The following is a 21,513-nucleotide window of genomic DNA, read 5'->3' as shown; positions in this document are numbered from 1 at the left end:
AATACACTGGCAGTGATCATCTTACCTGCGTACGACTCTAGAAATTAAATAACTCTGGCATAACCAGTTTAATTTTAAGTCAAAAAGCTGATTCTTTTTTTCAGTTCAGTGAAGTGTTGACAGCGATTAGTTATTAAATTAATTTTAATTTTTAAAATGTCACTATTATCATTATTCTAATGTGCTTACTGTGTATTTTTCAGGATTATGATTGAATAAAATATTGAAATATCAATGAGACAAATTTTTGATATTTATTTTAAGTAAAATAATTGTTATGTAATTGTATAATAAAAAAAATAATCATTAGATTAATCGATAAATTAATCAATGGATTAATTGATTAAACCAAAAAAGTAATCGATAGATTAATCATTTAAAAAATAATCTTTAGAGGCAGCCCTAGATCTCATTTCTTCTATCATTTTTTCCACCACTTAATATAATCAACTCTGGAAAGGTAGTTGTCCTATGACATGCTGAGTGCAGCCCTGCTAGTATGTTTATCAGCTGTGACAGCATATGGCTCGTATTGTTTTCACCTTCTGTGTCTGTGTGTGTGTCATTTTGAGTATTTTGGTGTGTTTGTAGGTGTTTATATATCTGTGGTCAGGCTGTGTCAGTATAATAGCCTCACACCTGTGCAAGATGCAGTATCAAAACTTAAAGGAGAAGTGTGTGATTTCCAGTGGCATCTAGTGTTCAAACCTTAAATTGCAACTAAGAGGATTAGATTAGGAGTACGGTGGCAGTCAGCGGACAAAATGGCGAGCGAAAGCTATCTCACAACAAACTACAATTATGTGTGTAGGATGAATTACCTGTCCAGCAGAAAACAGGCAACCTCGGTGTCACTGTGAAAACGTTTGTCCTCCATCAGCGATTTCCTTTGTGTAAACGCTATGCCGATGTTGATTTGTGTTTTTGCCATTTCCTGTCACGCTTGCGTTTACTTTCTTTGCATCTCCACTTCTTGGATGACGGGGATTCACTGTCCGCTGCTTTTTGTTCTGGTACAGTGTATGTATGATCCTCCATTTGTCAAAACTGTGCCAGTCAAGGTTCACAACGCTAAATGGTCTGCCAGCAATCACCCGCGTCTATCCTCCCCGTCTACTTCCGTGTTTACGCTGCGGCATCTACGTAAGGTCGCCATGGCCTTCCCAAGACTCACTGTTAGTGCAGTTTGTCCGCTCTGCGCTGCCGTAGACGGCGCAGGATGATGACCTCCGTAAGTCGACCCGACAGTATGTAACTATAAATGGCTATTTCTAAAGTAACGGGAACATATAGATTATGAGTTTACATTGATTGATAATAATAAATAACATACTTATATATAATATATCTCATTTATGTACATAAATTCCTGTAATTATTACACACTGGTCCTTTAAGTGCATGCAACAACTGTTTCAGCAGGTACAATTTTGTGGCTGTTGAAAAAACCCTGCTTGAGATCTCAGCCAGCATTCATCTCTAAGGCACAAGGGAGACTTAAAAAGTCAAATCAAGGTGTAAACTAGTTTGTTGACAAACACAGTTACCGTGACATGAAGACATACTCGGTCTCTATTAATTTTGCAAGCTGACAACTGTATGTGGAAAAAATTAGTGTTCTGCATTTAAAGAAATGTTAGAGTTAATACATCACTGTGTAACAATTTTTGACATAATTAAATGATCATTGCAATATGATGATATGACATCTTGAAAATAAAATTTTAATGTACTTGTTTTGTACTTTGATACCATAACCTCCTTGTTATGAAACTGACTATGTGCTCAATTAGATTACAGTCGATATAAAAAGTCTACACACTAGGGGTGTGCGATACTGCAAAATTTGGTATCAATCCAATACCAAGTAAATATAGGGCCAGAATTGCTGATGCCAATACAGATACTTTTTACTTAGAAAAGCAGCTTATCTACTTTTGTGTACGGGAGAGCAGTGCATCATAATTTATGAAGTGAATGTGAAAATGAAGTGAAAATTGAAAATTTTCATTTTCATGATCATTAAATGAATTTGTAATTTTCCTTTAATTAGTTGATCATGATTATGATCATAATAAAACACAGGACAAAGATTTTAGGCAAATAAAAAATACTTTGTATTAACTAACTCAATATTTGCAATTTTATCAACAAACTCAATTTGCAAACATGAAATCTGCACAAAATTATTACTGGAGAACCGAGCACTGAGAAATGTTTTAAATTTCAATTTTACTTTTTCAGTTAAGAGTTTTGCTCAGTTTTTGTTCATAAACAATATAACAATATAACAAAATAATTGCCTTTCATTACACGCAATTGTTTGTGAAAAATAACGTCAATAGTGCAAATTTTAAAAAGTGAAAATAGCTAAAGAAAAGCAAAAACTACTATTGACTCTCATTCACAACCCCCGAACCCCCAAAGCCCTCCTGTGTCCAAGGAATTATTCCCTGAGGTCCCCTTTTGGGCCCTGTCCCCATATTGAGAACTACAGATTTATAGGTTTTTGTTCAGAAATAATAACATGTTTACATTTTTCCCTTTCATTGCACTTTTTCTGACTTACTAACTGTCCTGCCTTTGAGAAAATTCTTTCAGCTTGCAGTATTTTTGTCTGCAGCTGTAAAATAACTCCAAACGGCACTCCTCTTCCTCTCTGCCATCATACAGCCAGCAGCGCACTGCTGAGTCGTGTAACTGCACGACGGCAACAACTCACAGCATAGCAGGAGAGAAGGGGGAGTGGCAAAGTGAGCATGAGCAAAGTGAGAGGAGTGGTGTTTGCACAACCACTATGATGTAATGTGAGTTGTGTACTGGACATAGAGAGGAGAAACTAAAACTTAAGTATTGATCAATACCAATATCAACATTGGTATCGATACCATTGATATTTAAGATCGATCCGCCCACCACTACTACACACCTCTGTTAAGATGTCAGATTTTTGTAATGTAAAAAAATGAGACCAAGATAAATCATTTCAGAACTTTTTCCACTATTAATGTGACCTATAACCTGTACAACTCAATTGAAAAGCAAACTGAAGTATTTTAGGGGGAAAAATAAAAAACTTACAATAACCTGGTTTAATAAATATGCACACACCCTTAAACTAATACTTTTTTGAAGCTATTCTAGTAGGCTTTTCTTGACATTTTCTTAGTCAGATCTTACAGCAAAAGCCATGGTCCACATAGAGCTTCCAAAGCATCAGAGGGATCTCATTGTTAAAAGGTATCAGTTAGGAGAAGGGTGCAAAAGAATTTCCAAGGCATTAGATATACCATGGAGCACAGTGAAGACAGTCATCATCAAGTGGAGAAAATATAGCACAAGAGTGACATTATCAAGATCTGGACGTCCCTCCATAATTGATGAAAAGACAAGAAAACTGGTCAGGGAGGCTGCCAAGAGGCCTACAGCAACATTAAAGGAGCTGCAGGAATTTCTGGCAAGTATTGGCTGTGTAGTACATGTGACAACAATCTCCCGTATTCTTCATATGTCTGGGCTACAGGGTAGGGTGGCAAGATGGAAGCCTTTTCTTATGAAGAAAAACATCCAAGCCCAGCTACATTTTGCAAAAACACATTTGAAGTCTCCCAAAAGCATGTGTGAAAATGTGTTATGGTCTGATAAAACCAAGGTTGAACTTTTTGCCATAATTCTAAAAGGTATGTTTGGCACAAACACAATACTACATGTCACCAAAAGAACACCAAACCCACAGTGAAGCATGGTGGTGGCAGCATCATGCTTTTGGGCTTTTTTGCTTCAACTGGAACTGGGGTCTTAGTCAAGGTGGAGGGAATTATGAACAGTTTCAAATACCAGTCAGTGTTGGCACAAAACCTTCAGGCTTCTACTAGAAAGCTGAGGATGAAGAGGAACTTCGTCTTTCAGCACGACAATGACCCAAAGCACACATCCAAATCAACAAAAGAATCGCTTCACCAGAAGAGGATTAAAGTTGTGGAATGGCCTGGCCAGAGTCCAGACCTCAATCTGATTGAAAATCTGTGGGTTGATCTGAAGAGGACTGTACACAGGAGATACCATCGCAATCTGACAGATTTGGAATGTTTTTGCAAAGAAGAGTGGGCAAATATTGCCAAGTCAAGATGTGCCATGCTGATAGATTCCTACCCAAAAAGACAAGTGCTGTAATAAAAGCAAAAGGTGCTTCAACAAAGTATTAGTTTAAGGGTGTGCATATTTATGCAACCAGGTTATTGTAATTTTTTTATTTTTCCCCTTGAAAGATTTCAGTTTGTTTTTCAACTGAGTTGTACAGGTTATAGGTCACATTAAAGGTGGAAAAAGTTCTGAAATTATTTTTCTTGGTCTCATTTTTTTACATCATAAAAACCTGGCATTTTAACAGGGGTTTGTTAACTTTTTATATCCACTGTATTTATCAAAGTGTAACCACACCATCTTCTGTGTCCTACCTGGAGGTTGCTGTGGCCATGAATACTGCTGCCAGTCCTGGAGAATGTATGTAAAACGGATGGCAATGTTGACTGGAGGTAGAGGGGACAGGGTACAACCCTGGGGGGAAACAAAAACAGAAGAAATAAGCTGTTGTCTTGTAAGCATGCTCTCTGCATTAAGCCGGCTGTACTAGTCTTGCTTTGTAAAAGTGGAACCAAAGAAACTACACTCAGAATTTAACCAAGAACTAAAAGTATTTGGGCTTACTGGAGGGTACTGCTGTTCTGCCTTTGAGACATGGCACCCCACCCACCCCCACCCCCACACAGATCATCATACACTGTGATCCTTTTAACCGAACTGTTGCAGAGGAAGTGCTGGCCCTTTTATCCAGGAACACAAAAAGCTCTACATGTGATGAGAAAAGGACAGAGGAGCAGTTGTTCACTGGCACAGTTGTCACACTAGACCAAGTTTCTTTCGTTTCTGCAATCAAACATTGGAGCAGCATTATGGCAGTGTAAAAAAGCAAAGCCTGCATAAAGACCAGCTTTTTTACAGCAGTATTTTAGGATTTCTGTGTGAAAAGGGCTTGTGACATAACTTGCTCTGTCAACGATCTTTGCAATTCTCAGAATGAGGAATAACTGTTGTCTCTCCCTTACTGAGTATGATGGGTAAACACCAGGCACAATGAGAAGTAGGGGTGCAACAAATCACAAAATTTGCGGTTCAGATCATATCATGGTTTTGAGTCACGGATCATTTTTTGGATCAACAAAAAAGAAGAAAAAGAGGTGGGCAGAGGATTAAATTGTTTTACAAACAATTAGCTTTGATCTTGCTATGTCTGTAGTCATCACCATAGTAAGTCAATGTAATAATAATAATATACTTCTAATACTATTCTCTACTGTATTATACAGTACTGTACTATGTATATACTACAGTACATGAAATAGATGCAGAATAATACACTACTATCACCAAAGCTTCAATAAATATTACAGTATTGCCGACAGCACAGTTACACCAGTGAAAATGCCCAAAGTCATGGTCGGGATTTCACTCAAGGTGATGTGACGGCTTTTGAATCAGTCTGTCCTCACAAAGATGAGCTGCAGAGTAAAACAAAATGTGCATCTGTCCTGCTTTTCACTGCAACTCCGCATTGAGATTTTTCTTATTATTTCTTATATAAAAGGAACAGTGACAGCTTTAGCTCTGCATTCAGGAGTACAATTAATAAATACCATCATTAATTTAGTCACTCATTAATGAAAAATTCACATCCCAAATAAGCTCCAACACTTTGTTGGGACCCAAAGTCTAACTGGTCTCATGGCCTTTATGCTGACATTTTCACTGTCTTTGAAAAATTTTCCTTGAAAAATTCCATTATGGAAAACATTTTGCATTGTTCCTGTTCCCCAAAAGACAAATGTGAGTTGCTGTCTTACCGACAGCCCTGACTACATATAATGAAATGTTTTCAAAGGGTCATCCTGGGTCACCTGAGTAGACAGGTCTCAGTCTTTCAAGATCCCTTATAATTTGTCTACAGTAAGGGTGTGGGAGCAGATGACGAGTTACTTTATATGCTGCACAACTTTTCCTATTCAACCAAGTGTTTTAACTAAGACATTAATTCATTTTAAAATGCACAACACAACTATTGCTGGAGTTTTAGTTCATCAATCCTGTTTAGACCTCAGTTTGCCAGGCTTGATAATAAACAGTCTGACAATATTTTAAGCAACACAGGACCTCCACACAGCTCAATTTTATACCCTTTTTATTCACACTTTATACCACTGACTATAGGCACAGTCAGTATCTGTCACATTCACTGACACTGCCGTAGTGGGTTTACTTAACCAAAGCAACACACTCAAATATTTTTATGGTGTTATTTGTTTATTTCTGTACTGTGAATGTAATATTTATATTGTTTGCTGTGTGTATGAATAGATTTGCTGGCAAATGAGTTTCGCCACTGAGGATTAATAAAGCTTTCTAATCTAATAAACACTGTACTGTAACTGTGGCAGTGTGGGTGTTGTTTTGTATCAGCTGCAGGAGGGTAGAATGACAGCAGCTCACAGGAAGGCTGATCCACCATAGACCCAATTAAACTAAATCATAATCATAATAGGTATATGGGTATATGTATTTGTGTGTGTATGTATGTGTAACATTTTTTCCCTCCTGCCCTGAACCTGGTACTACTACTAACAACTTTAGTTGCTCTTAGTGTCACTATTAAAGGAACAGTTCACCCAAAAATGAGATTTCAGATATTAACTACTCACCCTCATGCCGATTAAGAGTCTGGTTTATTTTGTTCATCTACAAAACACAGCTGGACTTTCAAAGGAAAACAGCACTGCAGAATCTCTCAAACAGTGAATGCTGACCTGTTTTCAAACTTAAAAAAAATTCCCAGCACATCACAACACATACACCCAGTTCAGATAGTGTGCATGTGCATGTCAACTCCATGGCTCCAAGTTCAGGATCTACAGTGAAGATTCAGGCTGAAAACATGGTGTTTGGCATGTTGGGTCTTTAGGCGACTTGGATTACTCCAGACGAGCAGTATGGAGGTGTAGTATTAGTATTAATATTAGTATTTATGTTTCTATTATGTTGTTTTTTTACATCTGAAAACTGCTCACCATTCAATTCCATTGTTTGGAAGATTCTGCAATGCTGTTTTCCTGTCAAAGTCCAGCAGTGTTTTGTGGACTAAAGAACTAAACCTGACCTTCGATCAGGGTGAGTACATAATGACTGAATTTTAATTTCTGTAATGGACCTTAATAGTTTGACCTCTGGTTACCACATCCACAGCCTGACTGCACCTGTGTTACGAGCTGAGCCTTCCCCTTTGTGGAACATTGCATTGTGGTTCTTCCGTGTTTAGCTGTCAGGTAAGAGTGAATAACTGAGCATTTTAAGTTAGGACTAGGTGACATATCAGTGTCAATCCATGAAGTCATGTTTCTTGCTCCATAGCACTTACCATCTTAGACTTGAAGATGTCAAGCAGGCCAGACAGGTGATTGTACTGGCTTGGCACCTTGCGGAGGTGAACCATCTCAAAGTCAGTGCGCACACCTGGTCCCTGGCACTCTCCAGCATACATACGCCTCCACTTCTGCTGGATCTGCACAAACATGGGCACCTGGCTGAATGCACAAGATAAAGAGAAGCAGGAATTAGTGTGAAGAATTCAATGTGCTGGCTCTATCTCTTGAACACCGCTCACATCCACTGGCAGGGTCTTTCAACCACCTGAGGCTAAAGAGCACAAAATGAATCACAAAGCATCTGCACATTCACTCTTTCAACCATAAACTGTACTTAATGATTATGAAATAATGAGTAAAATCACACGTTAACAAATTAGACACACTGATATTAAATCTTTCCTGAAGAAGTACAAGATTTTCATAGCCCTATCTCAACAAAGATAGTTCAAATTTGTGTCCATGGGAGTTATGCTAAAAGGCGTGATACGAGATCCCGCGATACCTTCATATGTGTGTTTACATACTACCTGGAAGCGACTCAGACAATCTCTCTTCTGATCAGAAATAGTGACTTGTTATGTGCAAAGTTGACTTTGCAAGTTTTTAACAAAGAAGAAAATGTCCAAGGACTTCGACATAGAAGAGGAACATCATTTCTTTGCTGCAGCCACGCTGCTTGGGCGAGAGTATGTGTACCCGGCGTGTGCACGAGGATCAGGTCTGAGAGGCTACAGTTGACATTTAGGTTAAAAACATGGTGTAAATGGCGTCTTTTTGGGTCAAATTTTAATGTTGCTGCTTACTTGGATTACACCACACAAGCAGTATGGAGACATTTTGTGTTTTTTTGTGTGTTATTTTTTTCACATTTTAAAACTGGCCACCATTCACTTTAATTTTGCTGGATTTGGCTGCAATGCTGTTTTCCACTGAAGCTCCAGGAGTGTTTTGTGAACTGGAAATCTTCACCCATCCTCACATCAGCACAGGGGTGAGTAGATATTGAGTGAAATTTCATTTTTGGGCGAACTATCACTTTAAGATCTCCTTCACTCAACCAAACCAACCAAATCTTTCTTATGTTTATGTCTCTTAAAATAAGTGACTTTGACTATGCAGAATATAACAGAATTCTCATCGGAGCCAGGGTCTCTCCAGTGTTTCCTCTAAGGTAGCTATCTTGATGCACACTGCTCTTTCACCTTTTTTAATGTGGGAAAACTAAGAGGAGAACTTTAATTTTCATTTCTTAGCTTTTGGTTTTGTTTAAGGTGTATCATTTAAAACAGCTGATAATCAAAGACAAATCCATAAACTAATTAGTTGAATTATCCCTCTACCTGTATGTCACTGACCTCAACTATAACCGTGAGCAGAAAGGCAGTAAGGGGTCAAATGAGTTTAGCACACTAAAATCAAATGTAAGGATGGAAGTTGAGATTTAAGGTTTTTACTTAAAGATTTTATTGATACCAATGCCATTATCTGTTACACTTGCTGATTTATCAATTCCCTTTTCGATTCCAGTGGATTTTCTGTGTGGAAAAAAGTAGGCCTATTATCATTATCATCATGATTACTATTATCATTATTATTATTATCATTGGTATAATGTGTAAGGTTACATGAGGCTGATGAAAAGTTCTGTCAGTTGATGTTGATGGACTATGTTTGGGAGTTTTCATGTGGGAAGCTTGTTTAATGTTCATGACGTCCTTCAAACATTGTGGGGCGCTGTAGGATTCAGACTTGTGAGGCACACATACTGCAGATACAAGGTGAAGACACAGCCCTCTTCTGCATATGCCCATGACACACTGCAGTTAAGTTACTATTATATGTTCCACAATACAAATGTTAAGATTTTGTTGGCGTTTTTAATGTAAAAAAGTTCTGTTAGTGTTCGTGACGTGTTTGTTCACCAAATGGCGGTTCATGTTGGTAATTGTGATCTTTGTGCTGGTTTAGAGATGTTTTAGTTGACACCATGAGTGAGGAGTCTTGTATTTCACCACTTCATGGTTTCTATGAGAGAGGAGGGTACTTTTATACCTGCTTCAAAATTTATGCTGTAAGAGGTAAAAGTAATTGTTTAAACATCATAAAGAAAAGTAGCAGTATATGTGGTCTAAAAATACATGCATATGTGTGAATTTATTCAGTGTAGGAACCAATAGTGGAATGGAAAATATATGCTCTTAATGAAGTTGATGGATTTGTAATTTTGGAACCAGTTTGAAAGTGGAACCAGGTCTTGATGCCCATCCTTAATCACATGTGGTACTCAGTAGCTTGCCAAGTTTTCTAAAATGTCTCTTTCAAATTAATGTCTTGTGTAATGGCTCTAGGCTAGGAAAACTACAATTTATTAAAACTGTGTTTTACTTTTGTTCCTCCTGCCATTGGTTCCATATGTTATTATAACACTGTACTTAGACAGGTCAAGAAACATGAGTAGATGATCGGACAGGTTAGGGACAGTGTAACAGTTTATCCAGACATTAAATAAATTTAAAACCACTTTATTTGTAAGTCAGAGTCAAACTGAAAGGTCTCTAATAATCTCTCGTTTCAAATAAAAATGGTGCGATGATCTGTACTTACTACTGTTCAGGGCAGACTGCAAAGAGATTGCAAATTTTTGGCATGAAATTTCACGAATAATACAAAAAATGTTATCTGTAAAGCAACCCTTTGATCTGCTTTCTCCAGGCAAAGCATTCAATTGTCTTATCTTGGAAGAATACTCAGAGACCACAAGTGGGTCAGTGGCTTAGAGAAATGAGTAACTGTTATGCTATGGAGAAGATAACTTATATTCTTAAAAGGAAAGGTGAAACCTTTGATAAAATTTTGGCCCCCTTTTATCCAACTACTGGGCAATATTAATATGTCAGATATACTACAAAATAATGACATGAACATTATGTGGGATAATGTTTCTGCACTATTCTTATTTTATTTTTTATATTTTAGCTATTTTTCCCCTTTTTTTGTAAATGTTATTAGGCAGACGCAAATTTGACGACTTGCAACTCGACTCGGACTTGGAGGGTCAGAGACTTGAGACTCGACTCGACTTGAGACAAGATGACTGCCACCCCCAACCCCTGCTCCGCAACGGGGAAACGACAAACGAGCCCCTCCCGCATCACTCTTTCACCTGACTGCTGCTCTCTCCTCTCTCTGCCTCCCCCCGCGCGCGCCCGCTTCGCCACGGTGCAACGAGCCCCTCCTTCACCTGACCACAGCACTCTGCTCTCCTCTGTCTGCCTCCTCTCTGACAGTCAGTCAGCTGTTCCTGTCAAAAACATGATGTGTCGTGGCTTTTATACCTATGGATGTTAACATTAGAGCTGGACAGTATTACGTTACAAGGCTGGTAAACATATAGCTTCGCTGTTTGTTTTTGTTTTGTTAGTTTTTTTTTACCCTGCGCTACGTTGACTTTGCTCATCTCAGCCATAGACTGTAAAGGTCTCAGCTTTATGGTCATCACCTTTTTAAAAAATATTTAATAAATCTCTAAAGCCTCTATTTTCTTCTTCTCTTCTTCTCTTTTATTTTCTTCTCTGTGCATCGGACTTCTACCGACCGCACATAGAGCATACTGAACAAAAAAAAGACAACGTCAAAGTTTGATGGCCAAACCATTTGTGTGTGTTTTGTGGGGGGGGGTTCTTATTGGAATGAGGCCTTTCCCCATCTACCTTGGTCTAAATGATCAAACATGTAATGTAAGAATAGATAAAATTAACAGCTTTATGCTTTAATCCATGCAGACTAGACTGCATGCTCTTTTTTGGATGAGGAACAATAGTGAGAGACTTGATTTGACATAATCTGCGACTGGACTTGACTTGACCTGACAACCTTGTGACTTGACTCGACTTGACTCAACAACCTTGTGACTTGACTTGACTTCACTCGACATAACCTTGTGACTTGACTTGACTTGCCCATGACAAAAAAATTTGGGACTTGCTTGAGACTTGGACCGAATTACTTGATACTTGCCTGGGACTCGGATTGGAGGGACTTGTGCAATTGTCTGTTATTAGGGCCCGAGCACCGACCAGTGCAAGGACTCTATTGAAATCGAAGGAATTATTATTAGTGTGGCAAAGGACCGCGGCCCGAAAAAAACGGCATATTTAACATTAACTTTTGTGTATAAATTCGCATTGCAATGAAATTTCACATGTGCGTGACAGGTCTCGGCCTGAATATATGATATTAATTTCGTTGATGGACGTGGCCAAACGGCTTGACCACGCCCTTTAAACAGCAGCCCCCCCGCCACATTTCGCTGATGTGCACGAAACTTGGTACACACGTGTATCACACCCAGACGCACAAAAAAGTGTCTTGGACCCATAGGCTAGACAGGAAGTCGGCCATTTTGAATTTCCTGGTCATTTTGGCGTTTCACTTGTCTCGCATTTTAATGAACTCCTCCTAGAGGAAGGATCAGAACGGGCTCAAATTCGCTGGCTACCTTCTTGACTATACTCTTATCAAAAGTTATTGAAAGATTTTGCTTAAGATGAAGGGCGTGGCCGTAGTGTGGCGGCGAATTTTGATGTTTCGCCATAAATTTTAAATTGCTATAACTTCTGTATAAATGGTCCAATTTGCACCAAACTTCACATGTCTGATAATAGTCCGGCCCTGAACACACCTATATGAAAATATTCCATAATTCTCATAGCGCCCCCTGTTGGCGACAGGAAACAACATGTTTTACAGTTTGAGGTCCTGCTCCCACCACGTTGTCCATATCAAACTCCAATCGGTCTGAAAAGCCTTAAGACCTTGATGATGCTACATCATTAAGAACATATGGTATGAGTTTCGTCCATGGGCGTGGTCAAATGGCTTGGCCACGCCCTTTGATGTGCGGCGCCGCAAATTGTGAGTTTCGCCAATGTTTAGAGTTGTCAGAGTGGGTGACGGTTGAATAAGTGCTGTGAGTCAAATCTGCATGTCTGACATTTTTGGGAAGTCCCACTCTGGACACACTACAGCTTCACACCTGTCCAGCTTGTTTACTTTTTGTAAGAATCTGGATGTCCCTCCTCTAAGCTTCCAGCCTAATCGCCATAGCTCTTGAATGCAAGAGACAGGTGCAAATTTGACCTTTCTATCTGCTGTTGTAATACAGCTCCTTAACTGAAGGAACTTCCAAAAATCTTTGCTTGGGATAACTCAGGAGGTCATGGTTGTGAACAATTAAGCCAGTGTAGTAAACTGACCGTTCTATTGCTTGATAAGGAAGGGAGGAAGGAAGAAAAAAAAAAAATTTTATGGTATAAAATGGTCAGTTAATGTTATGTATACTTCTGCTCACTTACTACTTTCTTATTGTTTTTCCTAGTCCTAAAAGATTATTACAAAATACTGCAGATTTGTATTCTAGGCTGTCATTTGACAAACCATTTGAACTGGTTGTTAACACTTTCCAAGTCGTAAGTTTGTTTGTTCTCAGATATACCTTGTCTATAATTTTCTTTATTATATGGAGTTTATGTTCAATGTCAGAGGTAAGCTGTTTTTTTGTCATGCAAGAGGTCTGAAGCAGATTTAATCTTACTACAAGAAACACACTCTAGCGAATCTGATACTAAATTCTGGAAATCACAATGGGGTAATGCCGGTCACTTCAGCCATGGCACAAAGGTGGTCCTTAAGATCAAGGATTGATTTATTTTTAATTTCTTCTTCAATCCTACAGTTCGTAAAAGACATTAATCACCTTTATGCCCCTGACCACAAACAAATAACTTTGAAACTTTCAGCTTCTCAGGAGTCCGTTGGCATTAGAGGTTACTGGAAACTTAATAATTCTCTCCTAACAGACAAACAATTCAATGATACAATTAAGAATTTGGTAAGTGAAATTCTCAATGATGGTGTGAATGACAATTATAGCAAAAAATGTGAATTCTTTAAATACAAAGTAAGGTGCTCTGCAATTAGAAGAAGCAAGGAATCCAAACAAGAAAGACAAAAGCATGAAAATGACCTGACTGAAAAACTCAACCTTTTGTTTTCTAAAGACAGTGTCACTCAAGAAGAAGAAATTGAGTTAAAAAACATTCAGACACAGCTAGACCAATTTTACTTGAATTTGGCATAGGGTGCTTTTATTAGATTGAGAGCCAAATGGCTAGAAGAAGGCGAAAAAAAACAAATTATTTTTTTTGCACTTGAAAAAAGAAATATCAAACGTAAATCCTTAACTGCTCTTAATATTAACGGTACTCTCTCGAAAGACCCAAAATTAATTTCTAACTTTATCACTGACTTTTATGGAAACCTTTACAAATCTAACTTTAATTTCCTAACTCATGCCTCCCTCACTTGCCCCTTCTTGCACAGTCACTCAGTTTGTGAGGACACCCTGCTCTAGGCACATTTACACATGTGCCATATTCATTCCATTTCTTAATGATGGATGGACTCCTGAGAATGTTCAGAGACTTGGAATTTTTTCTGTATCTATCCCCTGACTTACACTTTTCAATAAACTTTTCTCAGAGTTGCTTGTAGTTTTCTTTTGTCTTTATGGTGTAATTGTAGCCAGGAATGAACCAGTGACTGGACTTTCCAGACACAGGTGTCTGTAATACAATCACTTGAGACACATTCACTGCACTCAGGTGATCTCCATTTCACTAATTGTGAGACTACAAGCACCAATTGCCCAGACCTCTGTTGAGTTAGGTCACTCACTTTAGGGGGTGAATATTTATGCAATCACTTATTTTATTTTTAATTCATTGACATTACTTTGTAGAAATCTGCTTTCACTTTGACATTAAAGAGGCTTTATTTATACATTTTTATGTCAGAAAAGCCAAATTATATTGACCATGATTCCTTTTATAAAGGGAATAAAAAGGGGGTAACATCCAAGGGGGTTAATAGATTTTATAGGCACTGTACTTCCTGCATACCTGCAATGTTCCAGCTGCCTGTAGAGTGTTCCCTGAGTTTTGGGAGGTGGAATTCGAGAGAAACAATGCCATAGATTGTAGAACCATAGGACCATAGATTGTATATTGAATAGGATTTCAACCTATTTAATATACAGTCTTTGGCTCCAACTTGCTGTTTGGACTGCCTGACTCATCTTTGCTTGTGCAAATACTACATATTCCTCCTTTAATTATTCATAATTAACAATATACATGTGTTTTGTTATTCTGACTTGTTAAATATGTATCTTAATGTGCATGTGTATAACCATGTAAATGCAAATTTTACACTGTAAAATTTGTTCAGAGGACAGAGGTTTACATTGAGAGGTTTGAACTTATCATCCCATTTAATGTTTCTTTTTTAAGTTTATACAGTCCTGAATCCAGGATGATTAGCCTGCGCAATATAGCTGAAAAACCAACTTCACAATAGTGAAGTTTCATATTAGACGATAATTACTGATTGTAGGTTGGGACTGACTACATGTTGTATGTTCTAAGGGGTAGAAGCTGCTAAGGTGATAAAATGAGTAAAAATTAGGGCCGACTTTCAATAGTCGAATATTCTGCGATTCGATTCAGAGAGGTCTGATTCGACTATGAACCTCGCAGTCGAATCGTCGGAAAATGTTGTTATGTAACTAGACCATACCATTCTGACTAGGTGGGGGTGCCTACGACTGCTGAGCAGAAATTGATACATAGAATGTCTTTTTTTCAATATATAATCTGGTCTATTTTTGATACAAAATCTGTGTACTTTCTTGTAATAAAGAGTTCAAAATTATGTGTGTAGATCTAGACTTATAGCTTCTTACGCATGAATAGCCTAAATCACCCACTGCAGTTGCATGATCCAAATGAGCGGAGGTGAGCAGCAGCACACAACGGGATCGATGGATTTATTAGCTTAGCCTACAATGGCTAGTAAAAAAACATCGAAAGTGTGGGAGTACTTTGAACATGTTAAAGATGACCCAAAGAAAGTTAGGTGCAAGTTGTGTCAGCAGCTTCAGATCATTTGCGAGTGGGACATCCCAAATACCAAGATCGTCTCTGTGGTGCATGACAACGCAGCAAACATGGTTGCATGCACCAACCAGTTGGTCCAGCAGCCATCCTGGGGAAATATGAAAGCGGTGTGCTGCACCGGACACACATTACAGTTATGCATAAATACTGCACTGAAACAGGACCCAATTTGCCGCACTGTTGCTGCTGCAAGGTGCTTGGCGCCACCACTGCACTTCAAGATAAGCAAAAGCAACAGAATATTCCACAGCATAAACTGGTGCAGGATATTGTTACACGTTGGAACTCTGTCTATTTGATGCTCGATCGTTTAATAGAGCAGAAGGGGCCCGTTTCAGCCGTCCTCACCGATGATACTGTAAGCAAACGGTCCGATCGTGACCTGGAGCTGTCCACGGCACAGTGGCGCACAGCAGAGGACATTGTCGCAGTGCTGAAGCCAATGATCACTTTGACAGAGCTTCTCTCTCAAGAAAACAATGCATCACTGTCTGCCACTGTTCCAATGCTGATGAATATTAAAAAAGACATTTGATAGTGCAGGAAGACGACAGTCGCACCACGAAGACACTCAAGTGTACGCTGGCTGAGGAGATGGACAGGCGTTGGGAACTAAAAGGACCAGGGCTGGAGAGAAGCGTATACATCAGTGCTGCGGTGCTTGACCCCCGATTCAAAAAGCTCTCCTTTCTCTCGGACGAAGAAAGGGATGAGGCTTACTCTGTCGTAGCAGAGGCAGCGGAGAGTCTAACATTTTGCAATGTCTTTCAGTTAGACACGATTTTAGATGAAAGTGACACGGTGACGGTGGATCCTGGGGCGACCGCCCCGAAACAGGACACTGTGGTGGCTATGCTGCTGGCCAGCGATGAAGATGAGGAGGAACAGGATGACACAAGTGAGATAAAGGCGTATTTGAAGGACTTCATGAAATGCAGCAGAGGCCCCCTGGAATGGTGGCAAAAAAATGAGGACAGATATCCCAGGTTGGCAAGAGCTGAGAAAAGATTTCACAGCATCCACTCCACGTCCACGCCAGCTGAGAGGATATTTTCAAAGGCGGGTTTCATCGCAAATAAATCAAGGAGCGCACTTTTCCCGGGTAATGTAAACCAGCTGGTTTTCCTGGCACACAACTTGAGAAAAATCAGAAAACCAAAGTAGAGCACGGGCTGTTAATGTGTGTGAAGGATTGTATTTTTATTTTTTGTTTGGGACAATGACTGTAAGTGTAAACCTAAACTGAAGGCTGCGCACGGAGCGTCTCAGTGACAATTCTCTCTATATATTTCTCGGCCTTTTTTGCCGCATGTTGTGCACTTTCTGAAGATTCTGACTTCTATTATGTTTATTTTTTCATTGTTTTATGATTGTTTTTTATTCAGACAGATTTTATTGCATTTAGTATTTAAATTTTGCACTATAGTGCCAGCGCTGTTCGTTTAACTATTTAAGCCTATTTATTTTATCCCAATACCCATGTGAACTGTAAATTAAAGGGCCAAGAGGTTTGAGCAAAGGCAGGTTTTGGCATATTATTGTTAACCATTTTGTTCCCATTTTGTGTGAAGTTTGAAGTTCAGTTTTGTTCATGGCTTTAAATAAAGGTGTTTGTTAAACCTACCAAGTTTGAGTGTTTTAACTCTTGTATATGAAACGAGAAAAAGTCACAAAGAGGGGGAAAAAAAGGTTAAACTATTCGTTGACTACGGCAAAATCTGACGAATCAGATTCGACTATGAAAATCCTTAACCGAAAACAGCCCTAGTAAAAATCACAATATTTCTTACCAAACATCCTGATATTGTGACAATATTGTAGGGATAACTTTCACAAAATATTGTGGTTGTTTCACAAAATATTAAACCATTTAGATTTTTCAAAGGCAAATAATATGGTAAGTTCAGAGAATTACATCACTTTATTGTCATGCGGCTCTTAAAACCAGGAAAAGAAAACACTTATAATGCAATACCGAGTCATATATCATGATGCAATATAATATTGAAATATTGCCCAGCCCAATCGGTTACAATACAGTTACACTGGTCATTGCATCTATTTAAAAAAAACAATGCTATACAAAAACACTTTATTTGCACTACTTTTTTAAATTTATTAATGCTGCTTTATCACATCAATTACAATATTTAATTTAAGTAAGTATTTAAGTAAATAATTATTAATTTACTTAATACAATAATTAAGTGACCATTTACAACATCATATGTTGTAGAACTAAAACTTGAATTATATTAATGTTATATTATAGGCTTAAGGCAACTTTGCTTTTATTGTTTATATGTAATGTGGATGTACTAATGCCAGCCTGCAGATTTGTGGTGCTCTGTGTTCACCGCATCAGAAAATAATGTTATTTTCTGAAGAACTATCTTTCCATATGTTGATTGTCATGCTTCACCATTATTGGCGCAGCTATTGCTGAGCTACGAGTTCGATTTCTATTATTCTTCTATTCTACTTAACAGACTTTTGGATTTTGCACTGCCGCACATACAGCAGGTGAGCTTGAAGACACTGACAGTCTGTGTGCCCAAAACCTACTGCTTGTCATTGTGCTCAAGCTTCTGATCATTATTTATACTGTAGGCGAGGGGTCTGCAACTTTTACGATAAAAAGTCATTTTTGGCCAAAAAAAGAAAAAAAAAACTCTCTAGAACCACAACTATTAAATTCTTTTTCTGAAGACTGTTTAATTTGGCATCCATCACAAAGAAGCCACTGTGAAAATTTAGAGGAAAAGGCACCAAACCAAATTTTCAAACTATTTTTAAAATGTGGTGTATAGGCTACATATTTTTATCTTTGGCAAATGTTAGATTCATCTGCCAGACTACAGTCTTTACTTGAAATAATTTATTCTTCTTCTTTAGATTAATTTAAATCTTTGAGTTGAGACACTCCAAAAAACTGTAATTCAATATTTTGTCACAGTGAACAGTCATTTGTCATTATGTAATGAAGTGTAATGTAATGATATGATTAGATTTTAAATCTAATATTTCTCTGTAATTGTCACAAACAAAAACTTTCAAACAAAAAACAAAACAAAAGATGCAACAACTATTTGCATTATTATTTGTTATATTTAGTGCCTCATAATCTAAGAAAGACAGAAAGATACATACATACAGCTTTGGGAGATGAAGGTGACTTACCACCCACTGTTGGCCAGAGAAATGGAGACGGAGCTGAGAAGCAGATTGCATTTGGACTCACTGATGACAGCCTCACAGTTGGCTCCAGGGGTGATGACCACAAACTCTCGTATACCATACCTGTCCCCACAGACACAGTTACAAGGTACACATCACATTAACATTCTTCTTGACTTTGTGATCTTTTTTTTTTTCAGTTTTGAAGTCAATCAGTCATTGTCGACATTAGCTAAATACACAGTTTTTATATACTGATCACAATTAAAACATTTAGAGATGTTATAACATGCATTTAAATAGAAATATATAAACAGATATATGGGAATCTTGTGTCTTTATACAGTCTTAGAATCAAAGTATGAAACTTTTAAAGAACCCCCCCCCCCCCCCCCACTGACAGTTATAAGAAACTTTTTTTTCAAACCTCAACTCCAAAAAAAAATGGGGAAACTGAGTAAAAATTACAGAAAAAAGTACTTTTGTGAAACTTTGTGAAAAACTGCACAGGCAAATAGCCCAACACTTCAAGCAAAACAACTATCTCTCTACACAGTTGCAAGGAAATTAGACATTTCATCATTTTAATTGTTTTCGTCTTAATTCTTAACTGAGTATTAATCTTTGTTACAAACCTTGTTAATTGGATTAATTAGGCTAACAGACTACGGTACTTTTAAGGAGGACTGGTACCATTTACCAATGTAGTAGAATGGGTTACAGCTGCATTAAAAAGCATCTGTAAGATTAGGGGTTTGGCACTTTCTCGTTTGGGGAGGAAGTGGGATAACTCGGATAGGGTTTGATTTGAACTTTTTGGCATCTGTTTTTTGTTTTGTTCTTGTTTTCTAACTTTCATATGTACCATCAGCATACGGGAGATGGAAATTTGTGCTTGGTCTAGACACACTGACTTATTTCATCATATCTTATGTTATGCATGGATGGATATGGATAAAAACAGATAAGGGAAAAGACTACTGCAGCTCCTAACTATTTGACATGGAATACCAATGGCACCAATGACCGTCAACACGTAAAAAGGTACTTAATTTTCTGAAAAACCATAATTTTGATATAACTTTATTACAGGAGACTCATTTAACTGACACTAAGCATGCCAAACTGACACATCAATGGCAGGGAGAGACCTTTTATTCATCCTTCACATCCAATCAAGAGGAGTTGCCACACTGATGGGTAAAAATGTCCCACTACATGTGGATAATGTCCAGAAAGACAAACAAGGCGGGTATCTGATACTTAAGGGGTCCATAGCTGCCGAACCCATCACATTAGTTAATATTTACGGCTGAAATTATGATTGCCATCAATTCTATCTAAGTCTATTTTTCACACTTACGCGTCCCGCTAATGAGCTTATTATAAGTGGAGACATGAATCTTGTTTTGGACCCAGTCAGAGATCGGTCATCCACTAATCCCAAAAATCTAACTCAAGCAGCTAAAGCACTAAAGAAAGAAATAGGAGACTTCAAGCTTGTGGACATCTATTATAATTACAGACTTTCACTTTGGGTTTCTCAGATGCACTCCCACTGGTTTAGTGCCTAATTCACATTTGGGTGCAGGAAGCTTGTTTCCTGAAAATTCTGATGAAATCTACATTCTAAACCTCCTGTGATTTCCTGTAAAACTATATATAACCTGGCAAACAACCTGACTCCAGCAGACGGTACCATGTCACTGTGTTGTGAGGCTGTCTCCACTGCACAGTGAATAAAGCACATCTAGAACTAGCCAAAGATCTTGAACCTTACCATAATTCTAGAGCACTGTATCTCTGTGCCGGCGAATCAGTGAACCACTAAAGAGGCTTAATGGGAGCCAGAATTCTGTTGTTGTATCTCCAGCGAGTCGGTGAACCACTGAGGAGACCTATATTCTGAAGTGTTAAATCTTTAGTCCAGCAAGTCGGTGTACCGCTGAAGAAGCTTATTAGGGTGTGGTATCCCTTTTGTCCTAGAATTGGAATTTGGTGCTGAATAACTCCACTTACTCTAGCTCTGACTCCCAATTTTCAAGACAAATTTACATAGCCAGTTTTGTTTGTTCTGTCTGTCTGATTGTGTTGTTGAAGTCAGTTTAAGTCCTTCTAGAAGTCTACATGGTTTTAGTCCTAGTAACATTGTTACCAGATTGAGTCTGGTGTTCAATTGTAATCTGGCATGAGTTCTGGGACGTCTGGTCCAAGTTTCCAGTAGTCACAGTCACTTTGTTAGCACTTGGTATAGCCCTATTGTTGTACTGTAGGGTTGATAAGGCCTATTGTTTTTTTTTTGTTTTTCCCTCCCTCCTTAAGGAATTAGTGCAGGGGTTGGTAATTGTTCAGGTATACTACTTTGTTATTCCTTTCGTTCCCCCTCTTTTCTTTCTCCTCCTGAAGTTTTAGTCCATACAAATGAAATCTATCAGTATTTCATTTTACCTTTATTTGTTTTAGAACCTTTTTACTCTCCTTTTAGTTTTTGCTTTGCTTTGTTTTTAAAATGATTAAAAGCTAGAGTAAACAGTGAGTTCCTGAAAGAGGAGCCTTTTAACCTGGTTAGATGACCATGGTAACTTATACTGAACCCATGGCTTGGTCAGGAGTTGGTTATATTCCCAGTTTCAGATTAAATCAGCTGTAAAGGCACCACTCTTAAACTAATTATTTTCTTAATGAAGTTCTTTATGAGCAATATAGTTTATAAATTGAGATAAGATGTAAAAACTGAAAAGTTGTTGAGCTGTACTTGTAATGTCAATATGTTAAACAGTGAAATGTAACAGCAGCAAAAACTGAATGTAGCGCGTTGTCATGGTAACCTCCACTTGGTGATGCAG

The 21,513-nt window shown here is 38.1% G+C and overlaps 1 protein-coding gene across 4 annotated transcripts in view; it reads right to left on the bottom strand.

Annotated features, from left to right (window-relative positions):
• rab3gap1 (RAB3 GTPase activating protein subunit 1) overlaps positions 1 to 21,513 on the bottom strand; it is a 120,177-nt gene that overhangs the window by 89,942 nt on the left and 8,722 nt on the right. For all 4 annotated transcript variants that reach the window (XM_084740050.1, XM_084740049.1, XM_084740051.1 and 1 more), the window contains 3 exons: positions 18,671 to 18,790; positions 7,466 to 7,631; positions 4,458 to 4,557 (listed from right to left, as the gene is read on the bottom strand). In XM_084740050.1, coding sequence (XP_084596176.1) covers positions 4,458 to 4,557; positions 7,466 to 7,631; positions 18,671 to 18,790 — 386 coding nt within the window. The remainder of the gene's footprint in view (positions 1 to 4,457; positions 4,558 to 7,465; positions 7,632 to 18,670; positions 18,791 to 21,513) is intronic.

This window comes from Lutjanus erythropterus, chromosome 17 (genome assembly GCF_056507025.1).
Source record: "Lutjanus erythropterus isolate fLutEry1 chromosome 17, fLutEry1.hap2, whole genome shotgun sequence".
Classification (NCBI taxonomy): domain Eukaryota; kingdom Metazoa; phylum Chordata; class Actinopteri; order Lutjaniformes; family Lutjanidae; genus Lutjanus; species Lutjanus erythropterus.
The sequence above is the reverse complement of the archived record's forward strand: the minus strand, read 5'-3'. Positions and strand labels throughout refer to the sequence as shown.